The sequence below is a fragment of the Numida meleagris genome, chromosome 7, assembly GCF_002078875.1.
Source record: "Numida meleagris isolate 19003 breed g44 Domestic line chromosome 7, NumMel1.0, whole genome shotgun sequence".
Classification (NCBI taxonomy): Eukaryota; Metazoa; Chordata; class Aves; order Galliformes; family Numididae; genus Numida; species Numida meleagris.
This window is the reverse complement of record NC_034415.1, coordinates 25,199,245-25,215,682: the sequence shown is the minus strand read 5'-3', so window position 1 is coordinate 25,215,682 and position 16,438 is coordinate 25,199,245. Positions and strand designations below refer to the sequence as shown.

The 16,438-nt window shown below is 39.9% G+C and overlaps 1 protein-coding gene across 2 annotated transcripts; it reads left to right on the top strand.

Moving 5' to 3' along the window:
- Positions 17–15,796, top strand: NDC1 (NDC1 transmembrane nucleoporin). Of its 2 annotated transcripts, none has more exons than XM_021404413.1 (18): positions 17–267; positions 356–476; positions 599–700; positions 1,098–1,272; positions 1,751–1,889; positions 3,233–3,341; positions 4,754–4,805; positions 5,407–5,539; positions 6,791–6,883; positions 7,988–8,069; positions 8,941–9,096; positions 10,134–10,388; positions 10,518–10,636; positions 10,887–10,937; positions 12,499–12,562; positions 13,698–13,798; positions 14,743–14,903; positions 15,534–15,796. In XM_021404413.1, the coding sequence occupies exons 1-18, from the start codon at positions 223–225 to the stop codon at positions 15,595–15,597; spliced, it is 2,022 nt and encodes a 673-aa protein (XP_021260088.1). In that variant the 5' UTR covers positions 17–222; the 3' UTR covers positions 15,598–15,796. The 2 variants fall into 2 exon arrangements, with proteins under 2 accessions (XP_021260088.1, XP_021260087.1); XM_021404412.1 differs by having other exon boundaries at positions 160–220.

Here is a 16,438-nt window from a genome sequence, read left to right as displayed (position 1 = left end):
CGAGGGGTGCTTATTTCTCCGCCTCCGCCGCGCGGGGCGCGCCGGGACTCGCAGTTCTCCCTGCGCTGCGCGTCCGCGCCGCATCCTGTCGGGGTGGGCGGGGAAAGCGGGCCTCGCGCGCTTCCTATTGGCTGCCCCGGGCTTCCCGCGTGCTTGCGCCGGAAGTGGCGTACGGGAGGCGGCCGTTGGGCGGCGGAGACTTTGAACGGCGCCGGACCCGGTATGGAGACGGCGGCGGCGGGCCGGCAGCGGGCCCTGCTCCGCCAGGTGAGCGCGGCGCTGCCGCCACCTCTTCCCCCCGCTCCTCCCTCCCCTTCCCCACGCCCTTCTCACCCTCACGCCGCCTCTTCCTCAGGTGCTGGGCTGGAGGCTGGCGGCCGCCGTCGCCTGGTCCGTGCTGCTGCTCCCGGTCTGCACCGCGGCCTTCGTCCTCCTCAGCGGCATCCAGCCCCTGCGCCCGCTGCGCTGGCTCTCCGGTACGTGCCCAGCGCGTCGCCCGCCCTTCTTCCTCAGGCTTCCTCAGCGGCGGGTCTTCCTAGCCGGGGTTGTTTGTTACTGTAGTCTTCTGAGAGATAATTGTCTCTTTTCTTTCTTTTAGAATCTTTCGATGATTTATATACTTCACATGTCGTCTTTTGCGTCCTTCTTATGTCTGTGGTGATACTGGTAATAAGCGTCTTCAACGTTGAGTTTTATGCAGGTGGGTTGCGTGCGCTCCTGAAGCTGTGATACCGGTTATAAATCGGATGGGCGTGTAAGAGATTTGTATTCACCTCTTGCAAATTTCCTTTTAATTAATGTAGGCAGCACGTAAAAGTTATTTCTAAGCTGAGGTAGCAGTTTGTATTTAGTCACTGCTGCAGTGACCAAGAGAGGGTGTGAAAACAGTGGGTTTGAGTCAGGAGGGGACTCAGATAGCAGCGGGAGAGGCAGTCCAGATTTGTGCATACTTCATGGCTAAGGTTGTCTGCATTGCTTTCTGTATCTGGTGACCAGTTCCAGCTGGAAAGTTCTTTGGTGCCAGTGGCTTTTTTTTTTTTTTAATGAGGAGTTTTATGAATAGCAAATGAAAATTCACTTCTGGCTTTTGTTTACAGTTGTGCCATCGATCCCATGCTCTCGATTAGCGCTGATAGGAAAAATAATTCACCCTCAGCAAGTTGTCCATTCAGTTGCTCATGCTATAATGGGAATGTTGGTTGCTTGGTGCGCTGCAGTTATGACAAAAGGGAAGTTCCAATTTCTTGCTGTGCCCTGCACAATTTCAGAAAGGTAACTATTTCTGTGTGTTAAGGATAAGTTATGGAAAGAGCTTCTGTTGTGGAAGTATGTACTGATGGCCTTTTTTTTTTTATGCAAGAGACTAAAATTTGGGTGCTGTTAAAAAATGAGCAAGTATGTGTTGATATTTTTTAATAAAGGCTAGGAAATGCTGTAACGTAGAAATACCATAATGCATGGGGAAATAACTGGGCCGAAAACCCAGAACAACTGAATTGTTGGGGTTGTCAGTGGAAGGTTGACAGGCTGGTTGTCATTTGAACTAATTCTGTGGTGATGTGCCTTACTTACTAAATATCAGAAGTATCCTCATGCATAAGCTACAGAAATAAGTAATGGGAGTTGTACATGCTGAGATACCATCACGCGTATGGATCGGGAGAGTAGAAGTGAACTATTTCTCATCTGAATTCCAAATGTTGGATTAAAAAAAAAAATCAATTAATATTAAGTTTTCTCTTTCTTTTAGCCTCGATGATGGTGTTCCTCAGATGTGCCTAAATGAATACCACCTCTTTTTTCTACTTTCTGGTGCTTTCATGGGATACTGTTACAGTCTCTTATATCTTATTAACAATATGAATTATTTGCCGTTCCCAATCATACAGGTAAGAGGTTTTATGCATCTTTGCAGAAAGATATCTAAGCAAAACAATTATTAAGAAATAGGCTTGATTGTTTATATTTTTGAATATGGCAGTACTAGCTGTCAGCTGGCAAGCTTTTACTAGCAAATTAAACTGAGTATATGCTTCAGTGCCAGTAACGTTCACCTTCCTTCTTCCTGCTCGACCTCTTTCAAACAAACACAGAGATGCAGAGTGCTGCAGGCCCTGTGTTGCACACTCAAAGCTGGCTAAGGTGGACTGCTGCAGAAGGTGAACTGCAGGAAAGTGGCAGCGTACACAAACTGGTTATTAACATCAGGAACTAGCAATAAAGGTTACCTAAAAGCTGAAAATCCCAAGGGCTTTTAAATAATTGTTTTCAAACAAGCAAACACAAATGTATCAGTTGTGATGGAGTACCAGATTTTTTCAAGTCAGCAGAGCATAGTGAGTTATGCTTAAACTCGGCATCTAGAGCTAATTTGTGTGCTTACTACTATGAAACTGATCCCTCTGGAGGGGGCTCTAGCAGTTCTGCAGAAATCTAGCAGAGGGAGAGTGAGGGCTGATTTGTGAAATGCAGCCCAGAAATATTTCTCCTGTTCCCATAGCTTTGCAGCAGCCACAGACTGTACGATTCTTGCATTTACAAAGTACAACAAATCTGGCAGTGTGTCTCTAAGCAGAGTTGGTTGTATGAACAGAAATCATTTAACTTGGTCTAGGATCATTCCATTTATCATCAAATCAAGCATCATTTTAGCAATGCTGTAGGCAATGTTTTTTGTTTTTATTTTTTTACATTCTTAAAATATCTTAATCCTTTTTTCTTTTAATGCAACTTAGCTGGGTAAAAAGCAAAATTGCTTTGGTGTGATTGGCCTGTAGTGTCAGACAGGTGCTTTGTTCTTTTGGAAAGATGTCATTTGTACAGAGGAAGGCATCAGTGTTACGCTGTTTTTTTTTGCTTGAACTGACAGCATAACTCATGCTTGTCTGATTACTTGTCAGTCCAACTGAACTCTAGTCGGTGAAATGTACCTTATTTTTTGTTTGTTGTTTGGTTGGCATTAAATGACTTTTTATTGCTGTCTCCTATTGCACGCAGTCACTTCTCCCTTCCCTCCATTTTCATACTACTACAAGAAAATCAGTGAAAACTGGAGATGATTGTACATCAATAGAATTGGCCAGTATTAGGCAGGACACCTGGCTCTGCCTTAACCTAATTAGTTTTAATTTGTCTAGGCCACAGATTTTGAAGCAGCTTTAAAGAAATTTTTTTAACCGTTTCGCCAGTTTGTTCTGAATGCAGAATATTCAACTTTTGTTTCTGTTTTTAGCAATACAAGTACTTACGTTTCAGAAGATCTTTGCCTCTCCTCGTTAAACACAGTTGTGTGGAATCACTGTATTTGGTTAGAAACTTCTGTGTTGCCTATTACTTCTTTGGTAAGCATTTGTGAAGTTCTCCAATGTTTGAATTTCTGTATTTTGAATTCCTTTGTTTTAGTCAGGTAATTTACACTGCTTTTTCAGCCTCTCTAATTGCTTGCTGGAGGCGTGTGCACTTAATTAAACAAATAAAGACAAGTAACTCTCTAGAAGTTAGTGAGAAGGGGCACAGTTTGTATGCTGGTATTAATTCTTAAAGCCCTACAGAATTTTGGGTAGCATGTGAGAAATCTCTCTTTTTCCAAAGAGGTTAACACCTTATATAGGAATTTCTCACCTAGTTGGTAACATTACATGAGTAAGAACATCCCAGTTTTCTAAGAAGACAACTGGGAACAATAGTTTTCTAATCTGAAGTCTGTGTTTTTGGATACTGTGCCAAAACATTGATCCTCCTCCAGGGGATTGTTTCTGGTGTTCTCTTCTTGGAAGGAAATTCCACGGCAGGCAGCTGTGAACTAACTTGCATGTCGGAGGAGCTACCAAGCCCTGGCCAGCTAGCATTGGAGAGTTTGTATGTCAGTTCTGATCTGGGTAAAAAGACTCTCAACCTGGAAACAAAATGTAGTTGAAGAATTTTGTTTTCATTTGGAACTTATATTCCTTTTTTTTTTTAACTCTCTTTTTTGTCACGAGTAAACATTGCTGTGCCTTGGCTTGCTCCTTCCATTGCCTGGTGTTAGGAATAGTCTCAGAGCTGAACCTGAAATACTGGCAGTGGGTATAACTTCTGTGTATGTACTGCCACTGTGTCTTACTATTTCTAAGCAAAAATGAGCACTTTGGCTTTATTGCCAAGTGCAGTTGATGTTGTTTGGAGAAAATTGGGGAGAAAAAGGCAGTTTGCCCCCCTTCCAGGAGAATCTAAGTTTGTTCCTTAAAATGATAATGATAAAATCTGTTGATGGGCACAACTGGCTTGGGCTGGATAAAAATCAGTGAGGTTTCTTTTATATTAGGGTTGTAGTTATACTCTTAAGTGATGAAAAAGCTCTAGCACACTTTTACTGTTTTCCACTGGGCTGTTTCAATATTGGTTTCTTCTATATCTTTAAAAGCGCTCTGCTGCTGCCTGAAAATGAATATTAAATTACTATTAACTCTCTTCTGTTAGAGAAGAAATAGAAATATTCCAATGCTGAGAAGCTAGTGATAAAACTCGAGCAGCATCTCTCACCATGTAGTTGCTGTCCTGGCTCCTTTTTTCTCCTATTCTCTCATTCCTGTTTTTTAAGAAACAAAAGAGAGAAAACCCAAAGGCAGATTGTTTTCTTGCACACGTGTGTTACAAGGCCATTCTTGGTCTTTATATATGCATTCTACTTTGATCTTCTTGTTGCCCTGTTGCGTACATGTTTGCCTGTGTTTTACTTGCTTCAGTGTTGTGTTTATGTTTTTTTGTCCCCTAGGTTATATCCCAAAGATGTGGATAAGTACCACAATGGATCTTCGTATAGACAGGTGGGTAGTACATCGTGCTGAAAACTTGGAGGAGAATATTGCCAACAGCTGCCTTTGCTAAGGTAGTCCAGCTTAGCAACTGGTTCTCTGTGTGTAGTAGGGCTCTCTCTGTTCCTTGCCTCCCCCAGAACATGGGGAGCATTGGAGGCTTCTGACATAAACCCCACGTGGGCCAGCAGCCCCCTGGTAAGAGCCAAATTGTAGCTAGGCATTAAGAAACCCTCTTTGATAGCCTTCATCTCTGAAAAACGGACATATTTGAGAGGGTGTTCTCTCCAGATCTCATTTGTGTTTTTTATCCAATTCTGTGTCTTTAGGATGTTTTTATATATCACTGTGATTCCTCTTCAAATAGGGAAGTGGGAGCTTTTAATACCCTGATTGACTGAAGTTGTGATTGTAGTCATTTATTTCATTTAGCTTTTTCCTTAATTTCATTAATTTTAATTTCATCTAATCACTGCTACTAGAAGATTAAAGAGGTGTGATCTCGTAACATCTTTATGGAACTTTTTGGAAAACAAACAAATAAACCAATAAGCAGCTTACTATGGATGTCTTCCGTAATGAAAACACTTTTATCTTCTTGGTTTATTTGCAGTAAATTGCATCCTCTTGACACTCTGTCTGGCCTATTGGATCTCTCCTTATTTTACCATGCCTGGTTGTCTGGTGTGTTTCTTCTGGTTACCTGGTACATTGCATGGTTGTTCTTCAGGATCTATGCTACAGAGGTTGGTATGCTGTGACAATGCTGAAGGTATAACAGTGTTTCACTGATAATGCTTTCTTTCTAAAAAGGAAGAACTTGTGACACACACCTGCAGGTTATGTGAGAAGATAATATCCAGAAACTCTCTCTCAGTCCAATTTATCAACAGAAAAGATAACAAAAGGTGGTCAATGTTCTGCAAGCTAAGCTCTGGAAATCTCAGATTTCAACAAAGCATCCAAGTACACAGTTCTCCGAAGAAGAGACGTGTTAATAGAGTTCAGGCTGCAGTATTAAAATAGACTTCAAGCAGCCTTGGGAATTAATACATTTTTGCGTTTTCATTCAATCACTGTTACAAATTAATATGGCTAAAAAAAGACCATTTAAATATATAATGAATCACATTAGAATATCAATCTGAGACTGGTTATGGGGGTAGTGGGAGTGGGGAGCATTGGGGGTGACGAGGAAAAGGCAGTAAAGAATCAGTAACTTACATCAGTTCCACGCAGTTACTTTGTTAACCCTTTGAAAGCAATTGCTATTGTAAATTTCAGTGTTGCAGCTGGGGAAGAGGGAAAAAGTGATGATGTGTAATATGAATTTGGTGACACAGAACAAATAAACTGACAAAGCCTGTGCCCAAACTGATTCATGTTAAATGGTATTAAAAATATGCAGTACTTGACACAATATGAGCAGCTATTTATATTTTAAACATCATAGCCATGAGAACAGAAATGAATTCTGTTAAAACACAGAATATGAATATCACGATTAAGACTTTCTTAGTTTATCAACAAAACAGTGTAGGAGAAGAATTCTAAAATATTTCATTATTTAATAAAAGAACCCCTCAGCTTTTCATTGGATTGGTCACACTGTAAAAGAGACATGACAGTGCTGGAACTTATTATTTTTGGGTGTGGTATCGTTAGATTTTCTCCCAGTTATCGTTATGATAGAAATCTAACTGCGTATGATTTGCCCAGCTGTATGAGTACATGGAAGGCATTTCAAGATAAATGTAGCTGGATTTTCTAAGAGCTCGGTTTTAAATGTGAGGAGTGGCCTTTGTTGTATGTTTGTTTGTTTTTATCGTTGCTTCTGTTAGAAATTTCAAGCTACTTTATATCAAGTTGAAGCAGTTGGGTATGTGCTTTTCTAGTCCATAATTCCTCTGACAAGCACCAGCTCAGATGTGTTCTGTTAAGCTTTTTTTTCCTCATGTTTTGTACTGCATAACACAACATCTGATGTTTCTATTTAGACGCATCACTTTCCTGTTCAGCCAACTTTTGCTGAGGAGACAGACCAATGCCTGCCTAAAATCTTAAGCAGCAACCCTCCACTTATTATAAAGGTAATTGCATTTCCACAGTCTTCCCAGCTCGGTGTGTGCAGGGAAGGTGATTCTCAAATTATGATCTGCTGTGTAGCAGCTAGAGAAACTGCTGCTAGTTCTTTAAAAAGCTGCCTGTGAACTCAGAGGAAGCCAGGCCAGTCATGCTTAATGGTGAAAACTTGTTTAGTAGTGACATCTGCTGGAGCTCGCCATGCTATACTACTTCTAGGCTGAAGACAGACTCCTTCAGAGGTGAGGGTGAGATGTATGTCTGCAACAACTACATTAGTTTGTAATGATGCTAAAATAAAAGGTTAATAACACTTTTTGTCATTCCACTTTGGTAAACAATAATTTGGTAAGAGTAATTTTGGTCTAGCTGTGTTAGACATTAATAGAACTTAGTGTTTATAATAATCAAGAATTGAAGACCTCATATAAAAAGTATTATGTAAATAAAAAATAACACTGTTCTCCACATGGAAGATCCATATTTAATGATTATACAGATCTCTGATAAGGCTAGAGATAAAATGGGATTCGAATGAATTGCAGCCTACTGTAAGCTCTGTGCATTATCAAAGGATCTGTGAGGAAGAATCAAGCACAGCAGAGTTAGTAACCGCTGAGATTATGAATTAGACTGAAGTGTCTAATTTATAATTGGATCTTGCATAGTGAGGGAAATCTGGTTATCGTTGGTCTGCCACATTAATTACTGAATCATGTGAAAAAGCAATATTAGGCTTTGTGCTGTTGGCACATTGCAGATGAGCTCTGGCTTGCAGAAACAATTTGTTCTTTAGACTTGAGCTCTTGCTCTCAGAGTTGTTAGCTGTGAAAACTGAATAAAAAAAAAAGTCCTAGGTTTTCTTTAGCTTCAAGGAAAGAATATATCAGTAAAGTTTTCTGAAGCTCTGCTCAGCAGCCCTGTCCAAACTGGTTCAGGGGATATGTGCAGTCTTTTGCCTCTTTTTTTTTTTTCTTTTTTCCTCATCTCATGGCTTGTCTTAGTCTGTGTAAACTTGGTCTTTGTTAGAATTGCATTTATATGGATAACAACAGTTTTTAAGGAACCTTCTTGGACTTTGCATTTGTGAAAACACTTTCCTTTCCTTGTAGTTTTTAGCCTTACAGGACTTGATGTTACTTTCCCAATATTCTCCTGTTCGACGTCAGGAAGTCTTCAGCCTTAGCCAGCCAGGTAGGAGCTAGCTCATGTTGATTTTTTTTAATTAAATGTTTGCCAAATGCTTTGGAGAGTTTTTTTTTAACGGCTGTGATGTATGCTATGTAAGCTATGAGGCCTCATAAGAAAAAGTGTCCCTGTGATGCCTTTTCCAAAAGGATGTTCTTAGTTCTCTTAGTTCTTAGTTCACGTTGTTTCATCTACTCAATAAATATTAGTCCCTGTTTTTGGTTTAAATGACAGCCATGAGGAAACATAGGCCTTAAAGTATTGAAAGCAAGGTTCTCCTGACATCACCTACCAAATAACCTAAACTGAATAATCCAACACATGAGTGTAAGCCCAATGTTCAGATGTGAGGTTAAATTGAGCATAATTAGTGGGTCACCACTAGAGTTGTGAAAGCAAGCAAAGGCCATGATTTCATTTAGTATACGAGCCTCTTGCTGTATATGAAGATATAGCAGAGAAGGGCAGTTGAGACTGCCTAGAAACCTTCAAAAACTTTGTTACTCCTCATTAGGATTTCTAATGTTTGCACAACTTCTAAAGTGTTTACCATCTCCATTGATATCACTCTGTTCATTTTAGTAGATTTCAAATCTGATGGACCAAACTGCTCATTTCCTGCTTGCTTAATGGGTTTCACTGAAGTCTTGTAGGGTTATTAATTGACAGTAGGGTAGAATCTGTCCATGTTTTCATCTTCCTTTCAATATAAATAAACTGCTACAGTAAAAACACACTGTGGCTTTTTAGAAATGGAATGGTGCTATGGCCTTTGAAGCTTACCCTGAGAGCAAATGTGCACTGTTAGAATAGATATGAGGATAACATGGAGATCAAACATACCTACTGCATTTCCCTTTTGTGTGAATGCTGCTAGGTGGGCACCCACACAACTGGACTGCGATATCAAGGGAGTGTTTGAGTCTTCTCACTGATCTGACCCAGAGGCTGATTGCACAGCAGGAAGCTGCAGCAGCAAATGGGAGAGCAAAGCAGCAAGTGGGAGAGATGAAAGTATCTCCGCAGACTCCAGGTTTGTGAGGAAATGCTCATAACACTTTGTAAAGCATGGGAATGCCAATAGACTATTGTACCTGTGTAATCTGAATTAAGTTGTATGGAAAAATGAGCTGGGGGAGGGTTCTGGAAATAATTGGAAACATTTAAAAAGGAAGTCCCCCCTCCCCCATTTCATTTCAATCCCCAGAACAAATGGAAAGTTTCAGAAGTGTGTGCTTACTTTGTTTACTTTGCATGATGTTATATTTGATGCAGTATGGTTTTCCACAATTGCACTAATTAAGTAATTATTAGAGTTTTAGAATATGCCTGAACCTAAGAACTGTAAGCTTTGCCAGGAGATGCTTTGTAACTTGCATAGCTGCTCTTTTGGTTACCTTAAGGTGACAAGATTAGTTTTCCTTTTGTTTTTATAAGGACTTTGAGCATATTCATGTGGTTCACTGAGTATCATGGTAGAAATAGAAGAGCTGGTTTGAGTCTCAAGCTGCATGCAGCTGGCAAGCATTTCAGGTGTTGCACATGCTGGACTTAGGCATCGTTCCTGGCAGCAGAGCTATGTTAGCACAAGGGCTGCCAGGTAACTGAATCCCTTAACAGTCAGTGCCTAGGACACAAGTGTACTCCTGTCCTGGGAACATTCACGTCAGAGGTGAATTTCTCGTTCTGCTGTTCCCTTGGAATTTGTGGCTGACATGTTTCTTATACACCAATCAGAAAGTACTGCCGTTCTTGTTTAGGAACTGTCCTTAAGTAGCCTTGTTTTCTAGTCCTAATACTAGAAATACTGAAAGCATGCTTTATGATGGTACGTACCAATGCATTATAATGCTAGCTAGCAAAAGGAGAGAGTGGTTCAGGAAATCCATCATCAATTCAAGAACAAGTGGAAAGAACATTTAAAACACTTCATACTCGTGTTGATATGTACTTCTTTGCAAGATCAAATGAAAACTCTTGACAACACAGAAGTTGTTGAAGTAGCAATCAAATAACAAACCCATTTCTTGACAGCATGTTTGCTTACGTGCAGTGTGTTTCTGTCGTTAGGAGCTGCGGTGGCAGAAGATATCCCTTTCCAGTTACAGAGGTCTAATGTTATTCCTAGAGCTGCCATGTCTTCCCTGGTTAAATCATCCTTAATGCCTTTAAAGGCATCGCCTGGGTCTGATATTGGTTCACCTTTCAGTTCACCTGCTTTAAATTGCAAGGCGGGAATTCTGGATTTAAACTCTCCTTGGCACGGATCAGTCCAGAGTCCTCACATCATGCGCAGGGGACCAAAGCTGTGGACGTCAGGTTCAGGTAGAGACTTTTCCACTACACTTGTTCTTATCCTTGTAGTCACAGATGTAGTTGCCAGTAGAGATCTGTATTCTTAAGATTGAAAGTGACAGCAACCAGTTTTCTGAAGAGGCTGTATTTCTCTTGTAGGTCTGCAAATGAATGGTTCCCACCATGAATCCTTCCCAGTGCTCTCTGTTGCAAGAGTTGGCAGTGAGGCAGTACAGCCAAGTTTTATTTACACATGGCTCCAGAACAAGCAAGAACAGGTAGAGTAAAAGTTGCAGCACGGATTGGGTACAGCCAATACAGCTTAGGTGTTCTCTCTACTGAAAGAACTCTTCATTTTTTTTTTTTAAATGAATACTTCCTCCTTCAGTTAGCTTACACAACTTAACAAAACATATTCCCCTTCACACCCAATTCCGTTTTACTGTGAAAAGATGGTAGAGGTGAGGAGGCTTAACTTCGCGTGCCTTCTGATAGATACATTGTTTTTCATCTTCTGTTTCTTTTCAGATAAAAAACTTCTTATCAAGACGAGTGCTGATCATGTATTTCTTCAGCAAGGTAGTCATGATCGTATGTCTTATGAGTGAGCAGCATGGTCTAGAAATGCATGAACATATGAGATCTGCTGTGGCACTGTGTGTCTTTTACATATAGTAATGATTTAGAATATTCTGTCCATTTCTGGGCTCCCCAGTTCAAAAAAGACAGGGATCTCTTAGATGGAGTCCAGTGGAGGGCCACAGAGATGGCAAAGGGCCTCGAGCATCTCCTTATGAGGAAAGGTTGAGGAACCTGGGTCTGTTGAGCCTGGGGAAAAGAAGACAGAGGGGAGATCTGATAAATGTTTATAAATATCTGAAGCGAGGTGGGAAGCAAAGGAATGAAACCGGGTTCTTCTCGGTGGTGCGTAGCGATAGGACAAGGAGTAATGGCCTAGAACTTGAACGCAGGAAGTTCCGCACAAACATGTGAAGTAACTTCTTTATGGTAAAGGTGACACAGCACTGGACCAGGTTGCCCAGAGAGGTGGTGGAGTCTCCTTTTATGGAGATACTCAAGACCTGGCTGGACACCTACCTGAGTGACCTATTGCAGGGTACCTGCTTTAGCAGGGGGGTTGGGCTCAATCTCTTGAGGTCCCTTCCGACCCCTGCAGTTCTGTGATTCGGAAGTTCTTTTTTCTAATCTAAGGTTTTCCATAAGTACAGAACTGTTTTACTGTGATATTTGAAGCAGGACTGTCCTATGCCTGTATTAAAAAAGAAATAACAGTATTTGTTTAAGCTAGGCTGTTTGTAAGCTGTGTTTTGCTTAAAGTATCATGAAGTAGTAAAACACAATGGAGAATTAAAAAATGTAATTATCTCAGTATACTGACTGCTAGATGGTATGGCCTCTCGTTAAGGTTAGAATTCAGTTAATGGCATTTTGCCAGGCTGGTGTACCAAGTGAATGCTTTATAGTTTTCCTTTGTGGGGAAAAAAGGTAGCTGGATTTCTGGGAATTTCTCCTGAAATATTGGTACTAATATTACTACTGCCTTTCAGGTGAACATTTACACTGTGCAAGTTCAGTTTAGATTTTACACTAAAATCACAGTTAAGTGTTTCTCTTAACCAAATTGAACAATAACTTAGTTAAGCTTTACAGAACAACTCCCCTCTACTGTAGGTCTTTGTTTTTATAGGTTTCAGTGTTTCCTTCAAGAAAATATCATATTTTTGTATGCAGATATCTTCTGTGCATGTGAGAATTATTCATGTACAGCAGTGTTTTCTGGTCAGTTAGACTAGAATAGAGACTGAGTCAAACAAGGTCATGAAATAGATGTGGAGGGATTACATTGCTTATTTAGCCCTTGAAAACTAGGTAGCTAATATACTTTCTCTTTTGGAATTTTTACTTCTAGCTAGAGCTTTGTGGGCAGCTCCCACCCCAGAAGAACTTTGGTTTATTGAAAGATCACGTTTCTCTGGGCATTCTCTGAAATTTGTCAGCTTTGCAGATCTTTTCTGAGGAGAGTCACGTGAACCTATGAAATATGTAATGTTTAATTGAAACCTGCAGTTCTGGTGATACTTCTAGATAGTGCACTTAGAATGCTTTGATTTCTTCTCAGCATCCGGAAGCCTCCATCCAAGCTGTTTTCTCTGATGCCCAGATGCACATTTGGGCATTGGAAGGTAAGCAATTTCTGTTCCCAGCTTTTCTGCTCCTTTGGTTCATGGCACTACAACAGCTAGAATTATCTGGTTCCGGATTTTTGGGTCTCTGTGAAAACTTTGAATCTGTTTTGATAAAAATATGACGGCATTTCTGTAGCATGAATAAAGATCTCATTCACTTGTCAGTTTTGAAATCCCGTGCACAATCTTTTAGTTTGTTCCACGGAGGTAGTAATTCCTGAATTTGATTTCTGTGGCTTTTCTCCCACGTGAACCCATTTATCACCTTCACTTTTTCTTTTTACAGCAGGTTTTCTTCTTAAAATGTCTTTCTGTTATCTAGGGGTGTGGAGGCAGGCAGGCACTTGAGTAGTAAGTTAACAAATAATTTGGAAGAGGTGGTCCAGAGAGATCTAGAAGAACAATGAGTGTGTGGCTGCACAACAGGATTTTCTTGTTTGTTTGTCTCAATGTCAAGGCAAATACCAGTGTTTTTAGAATCTTTTTTATTTTTGCACAGTGAAATCCAGTCTTCTTCCTAGGTTAGATGTTTCATGGACTGATGAGACAGCTTGTGTCAGATCAAAGGTAATGAGCCAAGAAATATAGTCAGGAGATGGGGATCGTAAATACAGTTTTGCAGAAGAGTGGAAAGTATCAGTTGTATTTTAAGAAGGATTGGAGAACTAGGCTGCAATGCTTTTTAATATGATAAACAAAATGAGAAGGGGTTTAAAGCTAAATCCAAATTTCTCTTCAGAGTAGTAAAGTTCTTGTACAAGCTGAACAAAAATTTAAATAATCTGGAAACATTTCTGCATGAATTTCTAGAATTGCGAAATAGCACGTGTCTTTTGGTTGATGTCAGGTACAGTTCTGATCAGAGGAGCAGAAGGGGAGCCAGTCTTCTTTTAAAACTTACTTTATGTATAATCTCTCTTCCCCTGTCATTAACCTCAAGCTATTGTACTGCAGTCAACGAGTGATTTAGCCCTGTAGCAAGCCAGAGCTGAGGTAACTGTCGTCTGGCTTCAGTAGGTCCTAGGAATTCCAGCAAGTTAGTAGAATCTTCAGGAAAAATGTGATCTTTGTTAATGCTTCAGAAGTTGAGAATTCTGTAATTATAGCAGACTTTTTTTTTCTCCCCAAAAAGGTCTGTCTCATTTGGTAGCAGCCTCCTTTACTGAAGACCAATTTGGAGTTGTTCAAACTACGCTGCCAGCTATCCTGAATACTTTACTGACCCTTCAGGAGGTGAAAACCATTAACTTTTCCTTACCACAGAACAGCTTTATGAGAGGAGGAGTTTTGTTAACTTTATATTTTGACAGTGCTGACCAGTCATAACATTAAAGTTCTCACTGCTGTAAATGGCTTCTCATCTTCAGTTAATCTAAAGGAGACAACCACTTGCCACTATCTTCATTGTGAAACAGCTGGATAAAAACCTTGTGAGATCTTTAAAATGTAGAAGCAGAAAGTACATTTTTACTGAAATGTTTAACTGAGCACTTAGTACTTTTTAAATCAAGCATCTTGTTTTGGGGATGCATCAAATATCCTACATTTTAAGCTTACTTAGGACTTCATCTTCAGTTGGCTGTATAGAATCCTTCATACAATCTGGAGCACTTGGAGGCTTTGCAAACCATGGGAGATAAGATCACAAAGCAATGCGAAGGCATTACTCAAACTCTCCAATTGGTGATGTTTGGAAATGTGTATTTAAAAAAACAAAACAGATTTGTTTCCAAAGCTTTGCATGTCTTTCTGATACAGTCATTTTACAGTTCCTTAATGGAGATTCTTGGAAAGGATTTTAAGGTTATTAAAGCTTCTCAGTGTAAGTCACTTATTCCAAGAAGAGGTACTAAGGGGAAGGAGAAGGGAACGCCTCCCATGTTTTGGAAGGAAACAAGATAAAACACAAAATAGAATTGGTTTTGTACCGCTGTGCTTAGCGTTTAAGACTCCTTACCAGAGAATCTTATTTCATAAATCTTGATAGTATGCTGATGTTGATGGCCTGGAAATGTAAGGTCAGATTTGGTTTCCAGTACATTTTTGTGTCTTGGTGGTGTTTTGTTGGAACTTGTGGTTTGGTTTTTTTTTTTGCTTTATTTAATAAACTTCTTGCTAGTTCTATTATGAAGTAATTGAACAGACAAGGTAAGCTCATCTATGTTTTTCTCAATTAGGTTGTAGACAGACATTTCAAACTGCCTCATGTTTCTAGCAAACCTCCTAGGAGTTCAGGAAGTCTGGTGGACACATCCTACAAAACACTACGATTTGCACTTAGAGCATCTTTGAAAACAGCGCTGTACCGGATAACCACTGTCTTTGGAGAACACTTAAAGTAAGAACTTTTTTTTCATCATTTTTCACTTGCTAAATTTTTAAATGGAATGTTACTGCAGGAACTTTTGAGAGATTCTTTCATATTTAAATCAATCTTGTAAGGTTCACAATTGCTCATGAAGCTGTATCAGGGATTGTTCAGATTGGATGTTAGGAAAAGCCTCTTATCTGAGAGGGTGGTTGGGTTGAGCAGGCTTCCGGAGGCAGGGGTCATGGCACCAAGCTGCCAGAGTTCAAGAAGCATTTGGGCAGAGCTCTCAGGCACAGGGTTTAGTTTTTAGGTTGTTATCTGTGCAGTCAGGAGATGGACTTAGTGATCCTTGCGGGTCCCTTCCAACTCAGGAAATTCTATGATGCCATGATTAAATGGGTAAAGAAACAGATGAGGTTTCTAGGGATAAGTGTCTTTTAGTAGTGGAAGCTGGTGAGAAATTGACAATTTTAAGGATTAATACCTACTTTTTTGTGTGTCTTCCTTGGAACCTAGGCTTTTTGTACAGCTGGGTTTTCTAAATTTCAGCTTCAGTGTAGCTGTTTATTTCAGTGTACGCTTAGTTTTGGCATGAAGGCTTTATTCTGTGGTGTACTACATTTAATGCAAAATCTTACGTTCTGTATTTGTTTTTAGTGCAGTGCAAGTCTCTACAGAACATAAGAAAAGACTTCAGCAGTTCTTGGAATATAAAGAGTAAACATCAGCTTTTGATACAGCTACGGTTTGTTTGGCACTTCTGGTAAGAAGAAAGCGGGACTACTGAGCCTTTTTATCTTGTATTGTTGGAAAAACATGTGGAAGCACAAGTTGCAGAATGAAACTCTTAAAATTGTAGAAAATCTCTTCCAGTTTTGGGGAGAGCTCATCTTTTGTACAATAAAATGTCTTAAAATTCATCTCGCCTTCTTTAACATCACTTACAGGTGACAAAGTGCCAGTTCTTACTTTATGTAAAACTATTGCATTTGAGATTATCAGACATGCTCTGCCACTTAGATTCTTCACTGTTTCTCCTCCATGTATTCTTTCCCTGCTTTTCCTGATAAAGGGCTGAGTGGGGATTTATAGATACTTAATGTCCCTGAGTGTTTCATAAATTAAGTTGCTAACACTTTCAGCTCAGATGAAGCGTGTACTTTAAGAATAAGAAACAGATGTGCCAAGGAATAAAACATGCTGCTCTCCTGTAGGATGGAAATATTCCTTCTGAGCAAAATGGGTATGTAGAAAGACATTGATAAGACACAAATACTACTTGAAGTTATCAGCTTGGATTTTATTGTATTCAAGGTGACCTGGGAAACTGAAGTTCTGATCTACACTGAAGCATACGGGAAACATGACTGTATTTGGCAGAATCTGCAAGTAGTGATATTGAGCGTGAAAGGTTGGATCAACAGCTTTCTATTATTAAGGTGGATAGGAAGGATCTTTGCAACATGTCCACCTTTCTCAAAACAATGTAATTATTGTTGGCTTCTGATGAGCAATGACTTTTTTAAAGAAAAAGCATCTTTAAACTTTTTATTTGCAAGCAA